This window comes from Talpa europaea, assembly GCF_964194135.1.
Source record: "Talpa europaea genome assembly, chromosome: 2".
NCBI classification, from domain to species: Eukaryota; Metazoa; Chordata; class Mammalia; order Eulipotyphla; family Talpidae; genus Talpa; species Talpa europaea.
The window spans coordinates 57,386,097-57,411,151 of record NC_140068.1 but is presented as its reverse complement, the minus strand read 5'-3'; the positions used below and the strand labels follow the sequence as shown (position 1 = coordinate 57,411,151).

The window sequence follows — 25,055 nt, the reverse complement described above, 5'->3', positions numbered from 1 at the left end:
ACAGCGCTGTGCTCAACTGCCTGGGCCACCAAGGGAGGCCCTATCATATGCTCTTGATATTAAAATGATTTTTTCTTATGATCAGATATACTAATTTTAAAATTAATGTACTCTTTGTTAGAATAGTTTTAGGTTTACAGAAAAATTGAGAACAAGGAGTTCCCATATATCACCCACTCTATACCCCCATATTCCATTATTAACATCTTATGTTATATTATTGTAGTATATTCTAAGAAATTAACCAACGTTTATACATTATCAAAGGGTATATTTTATTTATATTTCCTTCATTTTTACCTAGGTTTTATCCTTTTTTTGTTACAGGACACCATGTCACCTTTAGTTGCCATGTTTTCTTAGGTTCCTCTTGACTGATGTTTTCTCACTTTGTTTTTGATGTCCCTGTAATTATTGAAGACTATTTAATCAGGTTATTACAGAATATTCCTCTATTAGAATTTGATGTTTATGTCATGGCTAGAATGTAGTTATGGGTTTGGGGGAGGATGACAGGTAAAGTGCCAGTTTATTACATCATATCAAGAGAATTTACAAAGAGAAAATTTACAAATTTATCAACAAAGACAGCTATTGCAAAATTGCCTTTGTGGAACTTGCAGCCATATACACTTGAAAATTTCTGTCAAGGTATGAGATTACCTCTTTTTCTAGACCTTTACCAACCCAGTATAGTATCAAACACTTTGCTATTTGCCTATCTTACCTTCTTATTGGTGAAAACATGTGTATCTCAAATTCCAAAGACTACTTCCAGGTTTGATGACTTGCCAAGAGAACTAACAGAAGTCACCGTATAGTTGCGCTTGTTTAGTATGACAGTTGACTTATTTTAGCATAAAAGTTAAGTACATTTTGGTACATTTTTAAAAATAATAATTTATTTTATGACATGGTTTAACCATGTGAAGTTCAATGTTTTTATTTTGTAGTTTTAACTTTTGAAAAATGTTATTTGTTTTTAATCATGAGTGACCCTTTGTATGTCAAATTTAAAAGCTGAGGTTTAACTTAAAGTTAGGGTTTTTTTAAAGATTTATTTATTTATGCATACAAGATCTGGGGCACAGGCCAGAGATTTGGGGAGTGAGAGGATTCATCAGAGACAGAGCAGGGAACAGAACAGACATACTGACTGAAACACACTGCTGAGGGGAGTGGGAGCGCGAGACAGGAGAGGCTTGCCTTGCCATGTGAGTTGCTCCCTGGCTGGCAGGGGATTGCTCCATAGTGCGGTGCTTAACCCGTTGCACCACCAGGGAGGCCCAAAGTTAGGTTTATTATCTTAATTGTGAGGTTGGTTTTAACAGTGGAAAATCTTTATTTTAAAAAATTTAGATGGCAACTATCAAAAGGAAGTAGGATCATGGCAGCAGATGATGACAATGGTGATGGAACAAATTTATTTGATGTCTTTTCCGGTAAGAGCTCATTTTTAATTGTCTTTCTAAATGTATTTAATTACTAAATCATTCACTTACTCGCACTAAAAATACTGTCATAAATTTTTTCTCCCCACACACAAATCAATACAATAAATAGAAAATATGAATATAAAATTTATAAAATATAAGTAATAGACATAGAATTATTTTTCAAATATTTATTTTGTAGAAGAACTAGGGTATAGGCCAGAGATGCAAGGGGTGAGAGGATTCACTAGAGACAGGATGGGGAACAGAACAGGCGGATTGACTGAAATACACTGCTGAGGGAAGCAGCAGGTGAGACAGGAGAGGTCTGCTGCACCATGTGGGTAGCTCCCTGGCCCAGGATCAAACTCGTGCTGCAGTGGCTGCGGATAACTTCATAGGTTGCATTTTAACCCCGTGCGCCACCAGGGAGGCCACAATTCCCTTTTTTAATAGTCTTTTGCTAGTCCTTCAGAGTACTAGTCTTTCTAAGTAGGAATTGAAAAAATTTACTAAGTGATAAAGTTAATTTTAACTATTTTTTTATTTTTCTTGCAGCTTCTCCTCTTAAAAGTAATGATGAAGGTTCATTGGACATATATGCTGGGTTGGACAATGTTGTTTCTGGTATGTAAGATCTATAATGAGATAGTTTCATTTTGTTTGGTCAGTTTATGGAAAGTACTTATAGTCCATTTGTTCATTCCTTGAAATGATTATAATCCTTATATTATAATTATTTTAATATTATAAATTAAAATAAATATTTTAATTTATATTTTCCTACCCAAAACTTGATTAGTAAACCAAATTGCACTCAGGTTTGTTATTTATCTAGGTCTTGGATTTAATTGGATCTTGTGCAAAAATACTTTGTACCATTAAAATGGTGGTGCTGTCTGTACATGTATTAACTACTCATATTGTCAACAGGTTATATGATAATGGAGTTCTTGAAGAGTAGTGACAATAAATAGTCCCAAATGTGTAAGAGTGGGATATACAGAGTCTCATAACTTATCCAAATTAAATAAATATATGATTTGTTTAATCAAATGTGTTTAACAGGTACATGATTCTTACAACTGATTTGTTGACATAAGCATTTTTAGCTAAATTGGTTTTCCAGCTCTTATCTCTGAAATCACTATAGTTTTGGATGAAATGTAGGAGTTGGGGAAATGTATGGCCTTTTGAGTTGAGCTAGATATAGCACCAAAAGCTTAACATATTTTTCTATTTTTTTTCCAGCTCTCTTGAGATATATATAATTGACATATATAACACTGTATAAGTTTAAAATGTACAGTGTGTTGATTTGATATACAGATTTCAAAATGATTGCCATCACTTTTTTTAATCACATTTAAGAACATTAAGATCTACTTTCTTAGCAACTTTCTACTATATAATAAGTATAGTTAACTGCAGTCTCTATCACTGTGCTGTGTATTAGATAAGAATAATATAGAACTTATTCATCTTATAGCTTGAAGTTTATACTCTTGGATCAGCATCTCTTTTCCCCTACTCCCTGCCCCATGTAACTACCATTCTAGTCTCTGGTTCTATACATTCAGCTTTTTTTATGTTCCACATATAAGTGATTTCATACAGTATTTGTTTGATTTTTTTCACTTAGTACAATGTCCTCAAGGTCCATCCATGTTTTTGTAAATGGCAAGATGTCCTTTTTCATGGCTGAATTTGATTCCTCTGTGTGTGTGTTTTCATGTCTTCTCTATTCCATGTTGTTGTTCCCATGTCTTAGCTATTGTAAATAATGCTGCAGTGAATGTGGCAGTGCAGATAACTCTCTGAGATCCTGTTTTCATTTTCCTTGCATAGATTCCCAGAAAGTAGGATTACAGTATCATATGGTAGTTTAATTTTCAAATTTATGAGGAATTTTCACTCTGTTCCATAGTAGCTGCAACCAGTTTATTTTCCTGCCAACAATGTACAACCATCCTTACCCCTACCAACACTTGTTTTCTCTATCTTTTTGATGATAGATATTCTGACAGGTGTGAGATGATATCTCATTGTGGTTTTGATTTGTTTTTCCTGATGTTAGTGATGTTTGGCACTTTTTCATGTACCTGTTGGCCATCTGTACATCTTTTTTTTTTTTTTTTTTTTTTAATTTTTTCTAGAGGCATGTCTTATTTATTTATCTATTTGTTTGTTTGTTTGTTTGTTTGGTTTATACATGCACTGGGTACAGTCAGAAGCCGGGAGGGTGAGAGAATTCACCAGAGCCAGAGCAGGGAGCAGAACAGGCAGAAGGACCGAAGTACACTGCTGAGGGGAGCAGCGGGCGGCAGGAGAGGTCTGCGCGCCATGTGGGACCCTCCTTCGGTGGCCGGGGAGCAGCCGGGGATCGAACCGGCGCCGCAGAGGCCACGGGCAGCTTCGCAACCCAGCGCTCAACCGCTGCGCCACCTGGGAGGCCCTGTCCATCTTTTTTTTTTTTTGAAAAAGATGTTTATTGCATTCTTTTGCCCGTTTCTTAGTTGGATTTCTTTCTACTGAGTTGTTAATTCTTTATATATTTTTTCATATTAACCCCTTATCAGATACATAATATGTAAATACCTTCCCTTTTCTTTTGGTTGCCTTTTTATTTTGCTGATTGTTTCCATTGTTATGCAGATTTTTAAACTTTGATGTAGTTATGTTTATTGAGTTTTGCTTTTGTTGCCCTTGCTTTTGGTTTCAGATCCAGAAAATCATTACCAAGATTGATGGTTAGAAACCTCTTTTTTTTTTTTTTTTGCCTAGGGGTTTTATGACTTAAGGTCTTATTCAATTTCAGTCCATTTTGGGTTGATTTTTGTGTATGGTGTAAGACAGAGGCCCAGTTTATTCCTTTGCATGTGGCTGTTCCATTTTCCCAGCGCTGTTTATTAGAGAGACTGTCTCTTCATCGTTGTATATTCTTGCTCCTTTGTTATAAATTAATTGCACATATATGCTCATGCATGGGTTTACTTTTTAACTCTATTCTGTTCCCCTGATGTGTCTATTTTTCATGCCATTAATGTACAGTTTTGTTTATGTTAGCTTTGTATTGTAGTTTTAAAGCAAGAGATATGATGCCTTCAGCTTTGTTCTTTTTCAAAATTGCTTTTGCTGTTTGCAGTTTCTTGTGGATCCACACAATCCTTAGGACTTTTTTTTCTTTTTTCTGTGGAAAATGTCATTGGAATTTTTAGAGGGTTTGCATTGACTCTGGAACATATTTTAACGTGAGGATTTTTTGTTTGTTTTAGACAGTGCTTCCAAATCCTGTGTCCCATTTAGAAATTGTTTGGATTTATATGAAGAAATCCTGACTGAAGAAGGAACTGCAAAAGAGGCAACATATAATGATGTATGGGTTGCTAGAATTATTAAACACAGTTATTTTACTTTTTTGTAATTCCTGTAGTACAAGCGTAAACTCACTATTGAACATGCATGCTGTATTTAGGAAGTGGAGGTTAGATTGAAGGAATATTTAAGTCAGTTTCTGCCTTAGATCTGCTTCTTAAAACAGTGTTTTCTGAATGCTTATCTGAATTTAGTTGTAATTTTGCTTGATTAAATTGAAATGTCTGAATGTAAAACTTCAACAGACAATCAGTATGATAAAACATTTTGTCTTTCCAGATTTGTAGTAAGCTAAAAAATATCACAGGACTTACATAGGACAATTTTCTTTCTACCTTATTTCAATTTTAAGGTGTGGGGATTAAATATGAAGAGAAACAAAATAGAATATAGAGAGGTCTAACATAAAAAATAAATCTTTTGAACATCTCATAGTAGACATAGATCTCATTTACTCTTTTTAGTGGGTTTATTTGCAAAATTTTAGATACTTAGGAATGATATTTAGGTTAAAATAATTTAGAATGATGCTTAATCTTTTTATATGTTATAGTTACAGGTAGAATATGGAAAATGTCAGCTGCAAATGAAAGAGTTGATGAAAAAGTTTAAGGAAATACAGACACAGGTAAGATTATAATGAGTATTTTATTTTTGCTTTATTAAATTATTTTAAGTCAAAATTTAATAAATTTTTAGACGTTAAAATGCTAAAGTGTTAGTTTATTAGACGGCTTTGTTTTAGTATTAAATGAATTAGTAAGTCTGGCAAAACGTGCATTGCCTGTGTTAATGAAATTGATATAGAAAACCTTTTTGATTTGTTGATATTGATATAAAAGATATGTTAGACTACTTTGTAGCTAAATAACAGAAAATTAATAAAGATGATATTAATTGGTTTAAAAGAGAATTGTTTGAAAAACAAAGATTTAGAATGATTTTGGAGGAAAATAGTGATGTCTTCACTGTTGTTGCCAGAGTACTGAGAGTACATTTTTTGTGTGCTAAATTTATGTTGTTTTATCACTTTTGTTTTTAATTTTTGAGAAAATAGCCCTGTGTGTCCCCCCTGCCATTTTGATCCCTTTAAGTGACCTCTCTCCAGGACCAGTTATTTTCTCTGAATCTCTAGCTTCCCCATTTATGTAATGATCATAGAACTTTTAGGAGAATTGCATAAAATATGTGATGCCTGGCATGTAGTTAGCAGTAGTCATTAGCTATTATAAGTAGTAATTTGATGAAGCTGTAGATAAACACCTTAGTAAATATATTTTATGTTCTTTAGAATTTCAGCTTAAAAAATGAAAACCAGTCTCTTAAGAAGAATATTTCAGCACTTATCAAAACTGCCAGAGTGGAAATAAACCGCAAGGATGAAGAAATAAATAATCTTCACCAAAGGTATAATTGTGGGGTGTGGATTTGTTTGTAGATTACATGGGTTGTTAACTTTGACTGGGAAGACATAAAAATCATGCGTTTAATTAGATATTTAAGATTGTGAGTAGCAACTAACATTCCAATGAGCATGGGTTGTTTCAGTTGCCTGAAATGCATTTCTCCATCTTCTGAATAACTACTCATCTTCAGGTCTCAGCACAGACTTCCTTTCACAGATATTTTTCTGATCTCTCTGATTAGGTTACATCTGTTGTAGCTTATGTATACTTGCAGTTTTTAGAATCATGAATGGGATTGCTTGACTGGTATCTTTCTCTTCCATTAAAATGTAAGCTTCATGGAAACACGAAGTCTGTGTCTTTGTCATTTTCTCACACCTAGCATAGTGCCTGGCACATGGTAGATACATAAGAAATGATTAAAGGTTGTGTTAACAATCCTGTGTGTATACCATATGGCATTATAAAACATGTTACCCCTTTTGAAAAGAAAGATGGCTGTGTGTGTGTTTACTAACCTAAATCCCACCAGTACTACTCATATAAGATTGTTTTCTGAAGTTTGGGGGAATTTTAAATAAGTTTGAATGTTTTAGGGGAGAAGTATGGTGTTTGAACAGGGTGAAAAGAGAAACTGTGAATAAATGATGAAAGTTGTGTCATTAGATTGATCTTAGTTTTATATAATCTAATGTTTTGTCAATTATTTGCACTTTCTGTTGTGAACTATAACTATGTACGTGGTAAATAGTTATCATTTATTGAAACTTCTTTTTAATAGAAACTATTCCTTTTTATTTTGCACAGTATGTATCACTTTTAACATGGCTATCAATGCTTTGGCTCATTGTGGAATTGTATGTGAAACAGAAAACTAGGGTAGGAAGCTACATAGAGTCCTATTTTGATTGCATCTGTTGTTCATCAGGGCTTCACTTTTGTTCTGCTTCAGTTGGGCTAGAGTTAGTGAGGGCAAGAAAATAATTTCACTTATCCTAAGAGAAATAAATTTGTGATCAGTTTTGAGTTGTGTATGCTTGTGGTGGGGGAAAGCTGAAAGACATTTGCAAATGCTGGGATAGGACTTTCGTCCTTCAGACTTTGAGCAAAGCAAATAAAAGAGTTCCCTGTTTTAATAATTGACCCAGTTTTAAAAACTGACCCAGTTAGTGAGAAGCTTGTCAATTCTTACCACTCACTCCTTTATGCAAAGCAAAAATAATTTTGCCATAGGTGGTTCCCCAAAATTTAAAGAGTATCAAATGTGTATGAAATTTGGATTGTTAAAAAAGCCATTAACTTTGTTTTTTTGTCATTGTTGATAATGTCTATATTTCTCAATAGATTGTCGGAGTTTCCACATTTTCGAAATAATCATAAGATTGCGAGGACATCAGACATAGTTAAAACAAAAGATTTTAAATCCAGATCTTCTCCCCATTTGGATGATTGTTCAAAGACTGATCACAGAGTGAAAAGTGATGTTTCTAAAGATGTACATCATAGCACTTCACCGCCAAAACTCGAAAAGGAAGGAAAATCACATTCTGAAAAAAAGAGCACTTCCCATTTGCCTACATCTAGTGAAAAACACTGTGCCAATGGCATTTGGTCACGTTCCCATTATCAGATTGGTGAAGGTAGTTCAAATGAGGATAATAGAAGAGGGAGAATAGATATTAGACATAGCCAGTGTAGTAGAGGAACTGATAGACTACGAAAAGAGTTCAATACTGCTTGTGGTGATGGTGAACCAAGGAACACAGAGGCTAGTCAGAGGCTACAAGGACGTCCTGAGAAATATGGTAAAGGTGAACCAAAGACTGAAAAAAATTCGAAGTTTAAAAGTAACTCAGATTTGGATTATAAAAATGAACACATGAACACTTCTTGGGAAAAAGAGGCCTCTAGAGAAAGGTCATATGCTCGAGTAGACTCTCAAAATGACAAAAAACTGGAAAGACAAAGTGAAAGATCACAAAGTACAAATAGAAAAGAACTAAAATCACAAGATAGAGAAGAAAGAAAAGCTGATCAAAAACCTAAATCAGTAGTAAAAGATCAGGATCATTGGAGAAGATCTGAGCGAGCATTGTTTCCTCATTCCAAGAATGAAATAAAATCTCAGAATTCCAATAAATACCATTTAGAAGAGAGAAGAGGAAGAGAAGATTGCAAAAGAGACAGGGGTGTGAGTAGTCATAGTTTTTCAGAAGGAAGATATCCTTCTTGTCTTTCAACCAGTAGAACTCACAAACACATTGACTCTAAGGAAATAGAGGGGAAAAGGGAAAATGTAACTTTAAAAGCAGAAAGACATAGAACTGAAGATAAGAGGAAAAGAGAACGAGAAAGCAAAGAAGAAAATAGACATATGAGATACGAAAAAAAAACACCTGCGGAACATTTGCAGAAGACTAACAAAGAAGTTAAGAAAACAACTACTGATTTAAAGAGACAGAATGGGCCAAAAGATGATAAAAGTGAAATTTCTAATAATATTGCTTCTGAAGGGACAGCTAATAAAGAGCTTGCAAATAAAGGTGAGAGTGGTCCAAATGAAACAAAAAACAAAGATTTAAAATTGAGTTTTATGGAGAAACTGAACTTAACTCTTTCTCCTGCTAAAAAGCAACCTGTTTCTCAGGATAATCAGCATAAAGTAACCAATACTCCCAAATCCAATGACATATGTGATTTGGACTCAGTGCAGACTAAAACAGTGACATGTGTTCCCTCTGTCAATGAACATATCACAGAGGAGACCAAGCCAAAGTTACTGGAACCAGAGTCTCTTGCAGCAGTATCTGAACCCAGGACTTGTATTCCAGAAAGGAAAACAGAAGAACATGGTTTGATAATTAAATCTGCTGATAATGCTATAAATTGTGATATGCCTATTTGTGGTACAGAAACTTCTTTCTCAGCACCTGTGGAAGTGGAACAAAACAAGTCTTTGTTTCCATCAATAGAAATGGAACAAACTATTAATGGTGCAAGCACAACAATTCCCATGGTAATGGACATATTACAAACAAATCTTTCTCAAAATTTTGGGTTGGAATTGGATCCCAAAAGAACTGATGGTTTAAATTCTTGTAGTATTTCTGAAGATATAGAAATGAAGGAAACTCTTTCTACAGAAGTGGCCAAATCCAATGAAAGCATTTTGCAGCCTTCCATTGAAGAAGCTGGCATTTTGCCAGTAGTTCCTTCAGAAGATGGTAACCCCAAATTTGAGCCTGCTCTTGTAGATACACAACTGGTTGAGAGTAAATCTTGTCATTTGGAGCCTTGTTTACCTAAAGAGACTCTAGAATCAATTCAGCAGACTGTGTTAATGGACCATAGAATGGAAATTGGTGAAACAAACTCAGTGTATCATGATGATGAGAACTCAGTACTGAGCATTGACTTTAATCACTTGAGACCTATCCCGGAAGCCATTAGTCCTCTGAATAGTCCGGTGAGACCAGCAGCAAAACTTCCTAGGTTGGAAAGCCCCTCTCGAGTTCCATTATTTAACAGTCATAAAGGTAATAGTCTATATTATCCTCTAAAACTATATGTTTGTAAGAATGTAAAAACATAAGCAAGGTGAATTAGTATGGTTTCTTTTTTATAAGATAATTGACATTCAGATCCCGTCTAAATTTTAGTAATTCATAATGCAAAAAGTATGTGTGGAGGGTTGGGGGGGAGTAGGAGGTGGTAGGACAGATTATTTCAGATACTCTGCTTGCTTTAGATTTATTTTTGGCCTTCAAAAGTCTTCATCAGATGGCAAAGAATCGGTGTTGTTGCTATCAGGTAAAGGTATCTGAACAGTTAGTTAATGGCTATCTACAGGGCCAAACTCTACACTATCACCTAAGCATAGTCTAAGACCAGTAAAGACAAATGGCATGAATACATATTAGGCATTAATGTTCTGCCAAAAAAAAAAAAAAAAGAAAAAGCTATTAAAAATAATGAATTGCCTCAGTACTTCATTTTTTGGTCATATTTAGTATGTAAATGCCAAATTATTAAAATTCAGTGGTTGTGTGTCTATAACATACTTTTTCTTCTTCCACAGATGTATTTCCACAAAATTCAACTCAGTCTACCTCTAAGAGCCAGTCTGATCTCAATAAAGAAAATCAAAAGCCAACCCAAAAACCTGACAAATGTATAGAAGCAGATTCCTGTAAGAATCCATCGTTAGATGAATTGGAAGAAGGGGAAATACTAAGTGATAGTGAAAATTCTAAACCACAGAAACATTTTGGAAAAAGTGCCAAACCGAGAGTATCTACTAAAATTCAGAGCACAAAAACTAGCCCAGGAAGTAGGAAAAGTACTGTGTATTTGGAGAAAGACAATAGGAAAACATCTACAAAAATCCATCAGACCAAAAGCAAGTGGAATAAAAGACGAAGTGGCTCAAGTAGATCTTCAAACACAGAGAAGAAAGAGAAGATAATGAGTACTTCTAGCCTTGAAAAAATAGTTCCAATTATTGCTGTACCCGCTTCTGTACCAGAAGTTCTGCACATGCTACGAGTGATAAGAAAACATGTAAGGAAAAATTATATGAAATTCAAGGTAAAATTTTCATTGATACAATTTCATAGAATTATTGAGTCAGCAATTTTGAATTTTACATCACTAATTAAACACCTTGATTTATCCAAAATATCTAAGTCAGCGGCAGCTTTACAGAAGAATCTCTGTGATGTTATAGAATCCAAGCTTAAGCAAGTTAAAAAGAATGGCATAGTGGATCGTCTATTTGAACAGCAACTACCAGATATGAAAAAGAAGTTGTGGAAATTTGTAGATGAACAACTTGATTACTTGTTTGCAAAGCTTAAGAAAATCTTACTAAAGTTTTGTGAGTCCGTGAACTTTGTCAGTGACAGTGATGAAGGAAAAGTTGAAAAGATAAATAAAGAGAAAGCACCACATTCCAAATATCAGAAGGGGAATGTGAACAACTCCAAAAAAGAAATGCTGAAAGAGAAATCCCCAAAATTAGAAGATTCTGCTTATTCTAAGTCTTTATTGGGAAGTAAAAAATCTGAAGAAAAACATCAAGACCAAAGTAACTCTGGTATTAACACAGTAAAGCATGACACTAAAAAAAGTTTGTTATTGGGAAGTAAAAAATCTGAAGAAAAACATCAAGACCAAAGTAACTCCGGTATTCACACAATAAAGCATGACACTAAAAAAAATTTTAACACTTGCTTTGATAATATTAAGAACTCTCATTCTAATGGGCACTCCTTAGAACTGAACTGTTCAAGCATGCCAAAGCCAGAAAAAAATGAAGGCAACACCATAGAGGATGCACAGACTTCCCAGCATGTAGCTCTGAAGCCAGAACGCAGTTTTGAGATTCTTACTGAACAACAAGCATCTAGCCTTACTTTTAATTTAGTGAGTGATGCACAAATGGGTGAAATATTTAAAAGTTTGTTGCAAGGTTCTGATCTTTTGGACAACAGTGTTAACTGTAATGAAAAAAATGAGTGGGAATTAAAGACTCCGGAAAAACAGCTGCTGGAGACCCTGAAGTGTGAATCTTTGCCGACTTGTACAACAGAAGAGCTAGTTTCGGGGGTAGTTTCTCCATGTCCTAAAATGATTAGTGATGATAATTGGTCACTATTATCATCTGAGAAAGGTCCGTCTCTGTCTTCAGGACTTTCTTTGCCTGTTCATCCTGATGTGTTGGATGAGAGCTGTATGTTTGAAGTGGCCTCTAACATAGCTTTAAGTAAAGATAATGTATGTAGCTCAGAAAAGAGCAAGCCCTGTATTTCTTCCATACTTCTTGAAGACCTAGCAGTCTCTTTAACAGTACCATCACCTCTGAAGTCAGATGGTCATCTCAGTTTCTTAAAGCCTGAAGTTTTGTCCAGTTCAACTCCTGAAGAAGTTATTAGTGCTCATTTTAGTGAAGATGCCTTACTGGAAGAAGAGGATGCATCTGAACAAGATATTCATTTAGCTTTGGAGTCTGATAATTCAAGTAGTAAATCAAGTTGCTCTTCATCATGGACAAGCCGGTCTGTTATTACTCCAGGTTTTCAGTACCACCCTAATCTACCTATGCATGCTGTCATAATGGAAAAGTCCAATGATCATTTCATTGTGAAAATACGGCGTGCACCACCATCTACCTCCCCCACTCTTAAACAGAATATGGTGACTGATGAGTCATTGGCATCTTTGCCCGGAGTGGGAAAGGAAGCTGATGAAGCAGCAGAGAAAGAATACATTTCATGTCAGACCAGAGTTTGTAAATCTATGGAGGAACTGAAAAATAGCAACAATAATGTTGATAGTAAGTCTGCTCATGGAGAACAGGACTGTATGATATCAACACAGGTTCCTGATATATATGAATTTCTTAAAGATGCTTCAGGTAAAGCAGATCATAGTAATGAAGTGACTGATGAGTGTTTCAAGTTGCATCAAGTATGGGAAACAAAAGTACCTGGAAACATTGAAGAAGTACCTTCAATGGAAGAAATTCCAAATTCTGTTGAGGATCATCTTCCAAACACATACATAGACCTCACTAAAGATACAGTCACTGAGACCAAAAACATAGGGGACTTCATAGAAGTAACAGTTTTAAGTATTGATCAGTTGGGATGTTCTGGAGACAATTTGAATCAAAATGCTCAAATATTAGATAGTATGCAATCTGATGCTGTAGATGCCTTTATTGATTTGACACAAGATGTTTCAAGTGAGAGTAAAAATGAAGGCAACTGTCCTCTAGCTATTGAAGGCTTGGGGTGTCAGGTGATATGTGTAGATGAAGATAACTGTAAGGAAGAAAAGATGAAAGTGACAAATAAGACTTTGGAATGCATTGTTAGGGAATCCTATATTGATTTAACCTCAGAATCTCCCAGTTCTTGTGAAATTAAAAAGAGTGATTTAAAATCAGAGCCAGCATCACATTCTGATAGCACAGAGTTGCCTGGAGTTTTGGATAATCCTCACAAAAAGAGAAAAAACCTTTCTGATATAAATCATTCTCAGAAAAAACAAAGAAAGGAAACAAACTTAACCACTAAGGAAAAGACCAAGAAAATCACCCATGCTTCTGGTGAGAATGGTGAAGTTCACCGAAGGAAAACAAGTAAGAAAAAAGCCTATACAGTGACTAAAGATCCCTCCTCATCAAAGGCAAGCTCAGTCGCTAAGGATCCATCAGTAACACCTGCCACTTCTACAAGCCTGTCTGCAAAGAATGTTGTTAAAAAGAAAGGAGAAATTGTAGTTTCATGGACAAGGTAAGAATACTGAGAGATTTAAATCACAAAGAAATTTTGAGAGGCAGAAATTTGTCCATTATAGTTTTATCCTATCCTGAAATGAGAGAAATGACTTCAAAAGTGGTAAGAGATCACATTCTAGGGTACAATCCAGCTGAATTGTAGAACAGGTTAGAGCAATGGCCAAGGAATATGCTTTAGCATTGCAGATAGAACTCACTGTTTTAACTTCACTTTTTAATTTAAAAAGTTATTTCATTTTTAGGGAACTGGTTTGAGCACATTTTAGAAAGGAATGGCAGATGGGGAAACATGGCAAAAAGTGAGCATTTGTAGTTTGAGTTTTCCCCTAAGTGAAAAGCTTCAAAAAAGTTTTATGAACAAGTTGTACTTACAACTTTTCTGTGAACCTTTTGGTTCTGTGAACCTTTTAAGAAAGGCAGATTTTTTAGGGCTTTCCTGGTAGCATAAGGTGTTAAGACGCAGCCTATGAAGCTAGCCTCAGCCACTGCAGCCCGAGTTTGATCCCCGGCCAGGGAGCTACCCACATGGCGCAGCAGACTTATCCTTACTCACCTGCTGCTTCCCTCAGCAGTGTATTTCAGTCCGTCTGCCTGTTCTGTTCCCCACTCTGTCTCTGGTGAGTCCTCTTACCCCCCACACCTCTGGCCTGTCCCCCAGTTCTTGTATGCATAAATAAATAAATCCTTAAAAAATTTTTTTTGAAAAAAGGCAGGTTTTTTTTTTTAAAGATTTATTTATGCATACAAGAAGAGTATATGTGTGTGTGTGTGTGTGTGTGTGTGTGTGTGTGTGTGTGTGTTCACCAGAGAGTGGGGAGCAGAACAGGCAGATCTGCTGAAATACACTGTTGAGGGGAGCAGCGGGCGAGTCTGGAGAGGTCTACTGTCCCTAGCCAGCCAGGGACTGAACTCATGCTGCTGTGGCTGGTGATAGCTTGATAGTACTGTCTTTAACCCCTGTGCCACCAGGGAAGCCCCTAAGAAATGCAGATTTAAAAGCCCCATTTCAGTGGTAAGGGAAGCCACAGTTGTGAATCATTGTACTATAGGTGCATGATTTCTGGACTTGATGAAATTACATGATGAAGGAAGCTGAATTTTGTTGAAATTACGATCAGTTTTGTTTAATACTGTAGTCCACTGTGCCTTCATTTCAGATAACTTGGAGGTGACAGAATAAGATTTCAAGAGATTATAATAACACACATTGGCCCAAACCATGTAGGAAAAAGAGAGGTCTGGGAATTAGATCTTGGTTCTAGTTTACTTTTGGTTCTTGTGCTGTTTAAGTCAGTGATCATGTTTGGGCTGAAATTTTTAAAGTATTATATACATTAAAAATAAAATTAAAAGTGTGGCGGGGGTATAATTTTGTCATAAAGATGAATTACTGCACTTGTTTTTGAATTACTGCATTTGTTTTAAATAAAGATAAAAATTATTCATAATCATATCTCAGAGACAGCCATTTTTCATAGTATACTTTTTCCTCTGGATTCTAATAAGAATTCCACCTCTTATTGGTGGGCATTCGTCATTTGAGATTCTTGTTAGCTCTCTGCTCTTATTTTTTTTAAAGATTTAAATATTTTTTTTTATCATTTATTTATTTTATTTGTTTGTTTAGTTATACAAGCACTGGGTACAGTCATAAGCGCGGGAGGGTGAGAGAATTCACCAGAGCCAGAACTGGGAGCAGAGCAGGCAGAAGGACCGAAGGACACTGCTGAGGGGAGCAGCGGGCGGCAGGAGAGGTCTGCGCGCCATGTGGGACCCTCCTCCGGTGGCCGGGGAGCAGCCGGGGATCGAACCGGCGCCGCAGAGGCCGCGGGCAGCTTCGCAACCCAATGCTCAACCGCTGCGCCACCGGGGAGGCCCAAAGATTTAAATATTTTTGCATACAAGTCTGGGGTACAGGCCAGAGGTGCAGGGGATGAGAGGATTCACCAGAGACACAGTGGGGAGCAGAACAGGCAGACTGAATGAAATGCACTGCTGAGGGAAGTAGTGGGTGAGACAGGTGGGTCACCTCCCTGGCCAGGAATCGAACTCCTGCTGCAGTGGCTGTGGATTGCTTCATAGTGCTGTGCTTAACCCCTTGCGCCACCAGGGAGGACATTTCTGCTCTTATTTTAAATCTTATTTTCCCCCTTCAGAAATGATGACCGGGAAATTCTACTGGAGTGTCAGAAAAGAGCACCATCATCGAAAACATTTTCTTATTTAGCTGCCAAGTTGAATAAAAAGCCGTATCAGGTAACCATGCCATTTTCACACCTCAATTCTATAGTTATTACTATTCTAATTACTTAGATTTACTTTTTAGCATGTTTAAAAATTTAAGTGTTAGCCATTTAGTTTTTTTTTTATATGTGTGGTTCTTCATCTAAGACTTAAAAACTTGGTAATTTTTGAAGAAGTTTAGAGTGAGTCTAATTTTTCTCTTGTGTTACCATTAAGTCCTCACTTATCAATGTTATAATGACACAGTGTTGAACAAATTGTTATTCATGGGTCTGCTGTACTTATTTAATGTTTAAAAATGTTGTAATGATGTTTCTTGTTTGAAAGAGTTTATTATTGGAAATTTAAATCACTGTTAGTATAAAGATACTTCATTTTTCTAAACATCACTGTCTCTAGTATTGAAGATAACTTTGCCTATATACTATTGAAAATATTAATCGAAGATAAAGGACTACTGTTGAGATATTTATAGCTAACACTCAATTTAAAATTTTTCAGGTCTCAGAAAGATTCCAGCAACTAAAGGAGCTCTTTGAAAAGTCAAAATGCAGGTAGTTAATGGTTATACTACAGGAGATGAGTAAAGACTGTTAAATGTGTGACACTGTAACTGCAGTTAATAATCAGTTAGCCACTGAAAATGTAAGTAACGGGTGAGACATCCAGTTGAGTTCCTGCTTCAGTCACAGATTGGAGCACTGTGGCTTGTTCAGCCTGCTAAGTTCACCTCGTCCACAGGGATATGCTCAGAGTGAAGCCTACTACAGTTCGGATCAGCTTGGATCTCTCCTTAGCCTTCTGATTGCTGATGAGTGGAGGGGAATCCATTTGATGATTAACAATAAGTTTTTCATAGGTGAAGAAAAAGATTCTTGAATAGTGTATTTCATAGCAAATGAAGTCTATGCAGTCATTGTAATTTAGTATTCACATTTTTAATTAGGAGTGCTGAAATACTTGAAAATACAAAACATACATTCATAAACCTGAAATCCATTGTCATCTGAATAGATGACATGATTTACCGTGTTAAATTTTTGATAACGTTCATTAGACTTGTTTCCTTAGCCTCTTAGCCTCTTTAGGCCACATTTGCACAGGTTTGTTAAGACAACAATTAAGGCAGTAATACTTATCAATAGGTTTTTTTTTTTTTTTTTCTGTAAGACTGAATTTAAATATTTGGGATTTTTGTGTAAGGAAAATGATAAAGATGTTTAACCTATCACCATTTTTCAATTGATTAGTCATTATTTTCAGAACATTTTTAATGAAATTAGTATTAAATCTGAATAGAAATCAGATTTGGACATAGATATCATTGAGAAAAGGTTCTAAATGTTTTTGAGTTATAAATTTGTTTCTAGACCCATTGAAAAATTCTCTTTAGATAATCTATTGACTTCAGTGTACTTTTAAAGGAATTGGTTTGCTAATGGGATCTTCAAAAGATAATTGGTAGTTTACTGTGAAGTTAAAAATTTTATATAATTCAAAATGTAACTAGAATAATGGAGAATTTGAAGAAAAAGCTTATTCTAAAGAATCTCTAAAAAAAACCAAGCAAAATGACCTGGTTATATAAATTTCATTCTCTTATGAAGATAAAATGTAGTCACAAAAGAATCAAAATTGGATCTGTAGATGATGCTGATTAGTTTAATAGTTCTAAATTCCATTACAAATTAATTTTTCTAATTTTTTCCTAAATTTTTTTAATGGTTCTGATATTTGAGATTTTATTTGCTTGCATGACAGCATAAATAATGGGTATTTCATTCCTGGCTTGTCTCTTAACTGGTATTTTCCCCTCCAAGTACTATAGTCTGATGAAATTATCAGTGTATAATGATAAAGTTGCCAAACTGATTCTGTATAAAGTTAATCATTTAATATCAATTTTATCAAAGTAGAACTCATTTTAAAGAATAGTTTATGAACATAAAATGGGATCATAACTTTAGCATTTTCTTACATTACAGATGAGTTGCTGAATTACTTGAAGTCTTAATTGATATCGTATATGACACAGAAGCTTGGACTTCCTCATGTTTTAAATGGGGAAGTAGAGGGCAGCTTTATGACATATTTGATTACCAGATAATAACCTACAATTGTTACTATTTGCTGACTCTTTAATCTCAAGTCAGCATGTTCAGCATATCAATCTGATCAATATATTTATTTTTAAACAGGTTAGAATTTGTTAAGATAAAAACAACAATATAGTACCGAGCCCTCAGTTTTGTATTTCAAAGAAATTACTTTCTTTTCTACATTTTTAAAAACAGTTTTGTAACATTAAACTTAACAAATACTTGGTTTCACCCATTTTTATTTGTTTTTCTAATTGCCTCATTTTGGCAAATTGTAAAATAATTTAAATATTGTATTTGTAAATATGTCTAATGTTGTAAAATACTTTGTTTATGTATGTGTATTTGTGTGTATATACACACATAAATGGCTTTGCTTAGCCAAGGATTTTTTTTTTATCTGTATAAATGTTTTTGTATAAAGTTTGCTTTCATTACCAGTAATGTATGAATAAAACCATGTAAAGTTCTATTACATTATGATTAGAGTGTTTCTTTCAGTGTCTATGGATAATAGCTATTTAAAAAAGAGGTAAAACTCCCAGGAGATGTAGGATTTACTCAAAAGTAGTTTTTGATATGTGTGTGAGCGACAGAGGTGGGGGAAGCGCAGAAGCGAGAGGGCGGAAAGAGAGAGACTGGCTGTATGTGTATGAGTAGAAAGCTTTTACCTGCTTTCTTACAGCAGGTACAGACCTTTGCTGCAGGTGTCCTCACAAATATAATCAGTCTACCACAAAAGCCTTTTGGGTAAAGATTTGATGAAAGCAGGTAAGCACTGGCTAGATTATGCTTTATTTTTTTTTTAAGATTTATTTATTTATGCATGCAAGAACTGGGGTACAGGCCAGAGGTGCGGGGGGGTGAGAGGATTCACCAGAGACAGAGTGGGGAACAGAACAGGCAGATGGACCAAAGACACTGGAGAGGGGAGGAGCGGGCGAGGCAGGAGAGGTCTGCTGCACATTATATGGGTTGTTCCCTGGCCAGCCAGGGATCAAACTTGTGCTGCAGTGGCTGCGGATTGCTTCATAGGATGCGTCTTAACCCCTTGTGCCACCAGGGAGGCCCTAGCTTGTGCTTTATTCACCCTTCCCCCACCAGACTCATAGGACTAGTGGATTTTGATCTAGGCCCTGGACTTTAGGAAATGTCTTAGCAAATACCCTGATATCAAGGATTGCTTGGTAGATTACAAACTGAAATAATTAACTATAGTTTCATACACGGGGCTGACCACTTATAGAGGTTATTTTTTTCTTCTGAACCTGCAATATAGGTTGGAGGGTTGATTCTAAGCTCTTCCCCAATGCATGCTATGACTTGGAAGAGCTCATACTACTGTAAATGAGTATACAAGCCAAAGAAATATGAAAGAACTAAGATGCTATTGGTTTAAAAGAAAACGAACTGGATTACCTAACACCAGCAGACTATAAAATAAAGCCAATAAATTTTTAAAGAAAAAGGGGAAGATTTTAGCAATGTAATGCAAGAATAAGGGATAACAACCCAAGTAGAAATATAAAAGCATGTTTAGAATGAAGTACAATAGAGTAAAATAAAATGGATACAGCTGAAGAATGAATGAATTGTAAAATCAAATTAAAAATCTCCTAGAGGGCCTCCCTGGTGGCACAGGAGGTTGAGCACCGCACTATGAAGCAATCACAGCCTCTGCAGCATGAGTTCAATCCCCAGCTGGCCAGGGAGCAACCCACATGGCGAAGCAGACCTCTCCTGTCTTGCCCGCTGCTCCCTGCAGCAGTATATTTCGGTCGGTCTTCCTGTTCTGTTCCTCACTCTGTCTTTTGATGAATTCTCTCACCCTCCCCCTACCCCCCCGCACCTCTGGCCTGTACCCCAGTTCTTGTATGCACAAATAAATCTTTAAAAAAATTTTTGAGGATCAAAATATGTAAAGCAACTCTTAGCAAATCTAAAAACACATCAACACATTAGTAGTAGGCTACTTTAACACCCCATTTACATCAATGGACAGATCGACAAAATCAACAACCTTAAAATGAGGAATTAGATCAGTTGAGCTTAATTGGCATAGTACACTATGCCTTATAAAAGCTAAGGATATGTTCTTGTTGCACCTGGAGCTTTCTTGAGAAAGACTATGTTGGATCACAAAATGTGTTATAAGTTCAAGAAGACTGAAATAATACCAAGTATCTTCTGAAATCAACCACAAAATGACAGGAAAAAACCTCAAATATGTGGAGACTAAACAGCATACAGGGGCCTCCCTGGTGGCGCAAAGGGTTAAGCACCGCACTATGAAGTAATCTGCAGCCTCTGCAGCACGAGTTTGATCCGGGCCAGCCAGGGAACAACCCACATGGGGTAACAGACCTCTCCTGGCTCACCTGCTGCTCCCCTCAGCAGTGTATTTTCAGTAGTTCTGCCTGTTCTGCTCCCCACTCTGCCTCTAGTGAATCCTCTCACCCTCTGCATCTCTGGCCTATACCCCAGCTCTTGTATGCATAAATAAATCTTTTAAAATATAGAGAAAGAGGGCCTCCCGGGTGGCGCAGCGGTTGAGCGCTGGGTTGTGAAGCTGCCCGCAGCCTCTGCAGCGCCAGTTCAATCCCTGGCTGCTCCCCAGTCACCTGAGGAGGGTCCCACATGGCGCGCAGACCTCTCCTGCCGCCCACTGCTCCCCTCAGCAGTGTACTTCGGTCCTTCTGCCTGCTCTGCTCTCCGCTCTGGCTCTGGTGAATTCTCTCACCCTCCCGCGCTTCTGACTGTATCCAGAGGTTGTATAAATAAATAAATAAATAAATCTTTAAAAAATAAATAAATAAAATAAAATAAAATATAGAGAAAGAATCATAAGGTGCTGATGTAACATCTTTATTGCAAACAAACTGGAAGATCTAGAAGAAATGGACAAATCTTTAGAGTCTTGAAACCTCCAAGATTGTATCAGGAAGAAACAGAAAATTTGAACAAAGGAATTCAAGCAAGAAAATTGAAACAGTAATTAAAAATCTCTCAAACAAAAGCCCGGGGCCAGTGGCTTCACTAGTGATTTCCACCAAACCTTCAAAGATCAATAACTATCCTCAAATTTCCCAAAAATTGAATAAGAGAACACTTCCAAGAACATTTTATGAGGTCAACATTACCTGATATCAAAAGCAACAAGGATATCACACACACAACTACAGACCAATATCCATGATGAACATGGATACGGAAATCCTCAACAAAAGTTGCAAACTGAATTAAATAATAAAATAAAATCATACTCCATGACCTAATGGAATATATAGCATTGTTGCAAGGATGCTCAAATTAATGCCATTGACCAAAACAAAAGGAAAGGTGAGTATGATAATCTCAATAGTAATCAGTGATCTAGTGAATGAGCTGGTTTTTTGAGTTCTGTGAAACATTCTTGCAATTACTTGAAGAGGGTGTTCTAGAAACTCTGATCTATAGCTAGTAGGTTAGGTCACAAGCACAGCTAACACTCTGGGCTTGTGTAGGGCACCTGAAGTCTGCGGAGGGCATCGTTTGAACCTCCAAATTAGCTGGTTGGTCAGAAGCTCAGGTGGCAACATCTGAAATGGAAGGTGGGTTTGGAAAACCGAACACTTAACTTGTAGAATCTGACACTTCTGGTAGACAGTGTTAGAATATAGTTGAATTCTTGGACAGTCTGCTGGTGTCTGGAAATTGCTTGTTGGTGTGGGGAAGCCTCTACATACTCATTGGAATTGATGTCAGGTTACCCTAAATATCTTCTCTTGAGGCAACTACTGTTAGGAGTTTCTTGTGTGCTCATTTGAGTAATTCTACACATGAAGGTTTTGATGTTGATAAAATGTTTAAGGGTATTAGATGTTTGGCAGGTGAATTTAGAATTAAATGTCAAGGAGTTTCTTGGACATTGTACCCAAAATATACATATACACATTAATACATATGTTTTCAAGCCTTTTTTTTTTTTTTTTTTTTTTGGTGGGACCCTCGCCAGGGATTGAACTGGCGCTGCAGAGGCTGCGGGCAGCCTTGCAACCCAGCGCTCAACCACTGCGCCACCAGGGGAAGCCCCTGTTTTCAAGCTTTTTTTTAGTCAATTCTGACAATTTGTTCTGAGGCTGGAATAGTAGGTAGTGGAAACAATCTCACTTGCTTACCTTTTATTATCTTTTTTTAAAAACTATATACCAGGGGCCTCCCTGGTGGTGCAAGGGGTTAAGACGCAACCTATGAAACTATCCACAGCCACTGCATCATGAGTTCGATCCCCTGCCAGGGAAGTACCCACATGGCACAGCAGACCTCTCCTGACTTGCCCGCTGCTCCCCTCAGCAATGTATTTTGGTCCATCTGCCTGTCCTGCTCTCCACTCTGGCTCTGGTGAATCCTCTCACCCCCCACATGTCTGGCCTGTACCCCAGCTCTTGTATGCATAAATAAATCTTTAAAAAAACTATATATCAGAAAATAGGATAGGCAGGTGGCAAGTTATGAGCCATCAATAATTTTATGTACTTTCTATATTTTATATGGAGAAGAGTATACTTAGAAATGTACCTAGGAGCCATGTGGTTTTTTTTTTTAAGACTTATTTTTATTTACTTAGGTGTACAAGAACTGGGGTGTAGGCTAGAGGTGTGGTGGGGGGCGGTGAGAGGATTCACCAGAGATAGAATGGGGAGCAGAACAGGCAGATCTGCTGAAATACACTGCTGAGAGGAGCAGCGGGCGAGACACGAGAGATCTGCTGCACCATGTGGGTCAGCTCCCTGGCCAGGGATCAAACTCAGGCCCAGTGGCTGGCAATAGCTTGATAGTGCTGAGACTTTAACCCCTGTGCCATCGGGGAGGCCCTAGGAGCCATGGTTTTAACCATCATTGGATTCTACTGATACTTGTGCTGTTAACTCCTCTAAGTAAGGAGCAGTTACTCTGGCAGTAAGATTATATACTTGAGAAATGGCAAATGTAAGATGTTACATATCTGGGCTGGTGATACCACAGTGGCTAGTAATAGCTTGATAGTTTTAAGACTTTAACCCCTTGTGCACCAGGGAGGTCCCAACTTTCATATTCTTTACAGAAAAATATTTTTTCCCCTCACCTATCTATTTCATCCTAACAGAACAAAATAGTCTACAGGCAAGCACAAACCCCTCTCAGTGGTTCTAAATTTGCTTGCTCTCTTTGTTTCTCCCTTTAGCATGGCATGATTTGCAAGAACACTTCAGGTTTATTGTCACGCTATTATAACTTGTTTGCATTTTGATGTGGCCAGTCTTCATCCCAAGCAGCTTTTGATGAAATTGAACATGACCCATTGATCTGTGAGCATAGATTGCCAGAGCAATCAATTGACTGAAAAACACTCAAGTGCAAATATTCCAAAAAAAGAAAATTCTCCCTGTTTCATTTTTCATTTCCAAATAGTATACACCAAGAGGCTCCCAGCATACTGTAAATTAGAAAAAATTTTACAAGAGCCTTGTAAACACTAAGGGCATGTAGAATTTGGGGGGAAGACTAGGTTACATTCCATTTATTAAAATTACTGTGCTAATTCCGAACTGGGCTTCATAATCAGCTGATTAGAGTCTATATTTGCAACCACCAGCAGTTGTTTTTGTAATTAGTCATACATGGTCCAACTTTAAGGTTCTTTCAGCTCAGTTGTGATTTTCTGTGTGTGTGTCCGCCAATAAGGTAAGTGGAAAATAGTGAACTCTATTTTTTTTAAAGATTTTATTTATTTTATACAAGAACTGGGGTACAGGTCAGAAGCGCAGGAGGGTGAGAGAATCCACGAGAGCCAGAGCAGGGAGCAGAACAGGCAGACGAACCAAAAACACTGCTGAGGGGAGCAGTGGGCGAGGCAGGAGAGGTCTGCCGTGCCATGTGGGGTTCCCCCTGGCCGGCGGGGAATGGAACCCGCACTGCGGAGGCTGTGGACAGCTTCACAGCGGGGCACTCAACTGCTGTGCCACCGGGAAGGCCCAACTATTTATTTTAAAATAAGATGTATTTTAAAATAAAATATATCTTCGTGTCTCTTTATTTTAAAATAAGAAATTCTTATGAGGTAGGAAAATAAAATTAAGGAAAGAGCCACCAACTATATAAGAGATGCTGAATTAATATTCAATAATAAAATTCAGAATATTTTTAAGATATAGTCTTTCAATGGTAAAAAGTTATTTTGGGGAAACATAGGAATGCTTGTCTAAAGAATCTTGCTCTTGCATGTTAGTATTCATGATTCTATTTTCATGTAGCCTAGTTTCCTTGAATTGCTATGGTGATTTCCAAGCCTTGAAGAGATAGTGGCAGAAAGAAGTTTTAAATAGTTTAGGATTGCCAAATGGAGAATAAATTAATGAAATGAGTTGGCTTTCCCGCTTTCAGGGTTTTTATATAAAATTGAAGCTTTAATTTTTTAAATGCTGGAGGAATTCTTCTTTAATAAAGAATATTTTTTCCATGATTATTCCAATGATAGAGTCAAGGAACCAAAATTTGAAAGAAGACAATTCCATCTAATATTATTTATTGATACTTTCTTTTTTTTTAAAAAAAAAAAAAGATGTTTATTTATGCATGCCAGAGCTAGGGTGAAGGCCAGAGGGGTAGGGGCACGAGAGAATTCACCAGAGACTGTGGGGAGCAAAACAGGCAGATCTACTGAAATACACTGCTGAGGGGAGCAGTGGGCAAGACAGAAGAGGTCTGCTGCACCATGTAGGTTGCTCCCTGGCTGGTCGGGAATCGAACTCATGCTGCAGTGGCCGGCGATAGCTTGATAGTGCTGTATTTAACACCTGCACCACCAGGGAGGTCCTGTGACTTACACATTTTGACAAGATCTGTGCTAGAAGTAGGGTTCATGATTGGTCAATATATTCTTTGTGGATTTCAAATGCATTCCCTTTACAAATGCACTCAGCCTCCTTGTCCCAATTCAGTGGATTTCTTTGTATCAAGGCTAACAGAGAAAACCATATTCATGATCTATATGCACAGCATTGCAGGCCTTTCTTTGCTCCTCAATGTACTAGAAATATTTCATCTGGGAATTAGGAAAATCATGAGGGCAGTTTATGAGAAATCTAGCAATGAGGGCACTGAGTCTGGAAAGTACCCTCCATTTCATTCTAAAAAAATATTCAGTGGCCCAGCAGTGTAAGATTTTGTAAGATTT

At 36.8% G+C, this 25,055-nt stretch overlaps 2 protein-coding genes across 2 annotated transcripts in view; both read left to right on the top strand.

The window, feature by feature from the left end:
• Positions 1 to 1,363: 1,363 nt before the first annotated feature.
• CASP8AP2 (caspase 8 associated protein 2) lies at positions 1,364 to 16,319 on the top strand (the record flags this gene model as incomplete). Its single annotated transcript, XM_084258562.1, has 9 exons — positions 1,364 to 1,442; positions 1,992 to 2,060; positions 4,709 to 4,809; positions 5,362 to 5,436; positions 6,100 to 6,215; positions 7,559 to 9,750; positions 10,293 to 13,512; positions 15,674 to 15,773; positions 16,263 to 16,319. The coding sequence occupies exons 1-9, from the start codon at positions 1,388 to 1,390 to the stop codon at positions 16,317 to 16,319; spliced, it is 5,985 nt and encodes a 1,994-aa protein (XP_084114688.1). The 5' UTR covers positions 1,364 to 1,387.
• A 5,124-nt stretch (positions 16,320 to 21,443) lies between these two features.
• GJA10 (gap junction protein alpha 10) overlaps positions 21,444 to 25,055 on the top strand; it is a gene marked incomplete at both ends in the record, with an annotated part of 29,657 nt that continues 26,045 nt past the window's right edge. Inside the window, 4 exon segments of the mRNA XM_084258548.1 lie at positions 21,444 to 21,450; positions 24,688 to 25,007; positions 25,009 to 25,047; positions 25,051 to 25,053. Of these exon segments, the coding sequence (XP_084114674.1) occupies positions 21,444 to 21,450; positions 24,688 to 25,007; positions 25,009 to 25,047; positions 25,051 to 25,053 (369 nt within the window).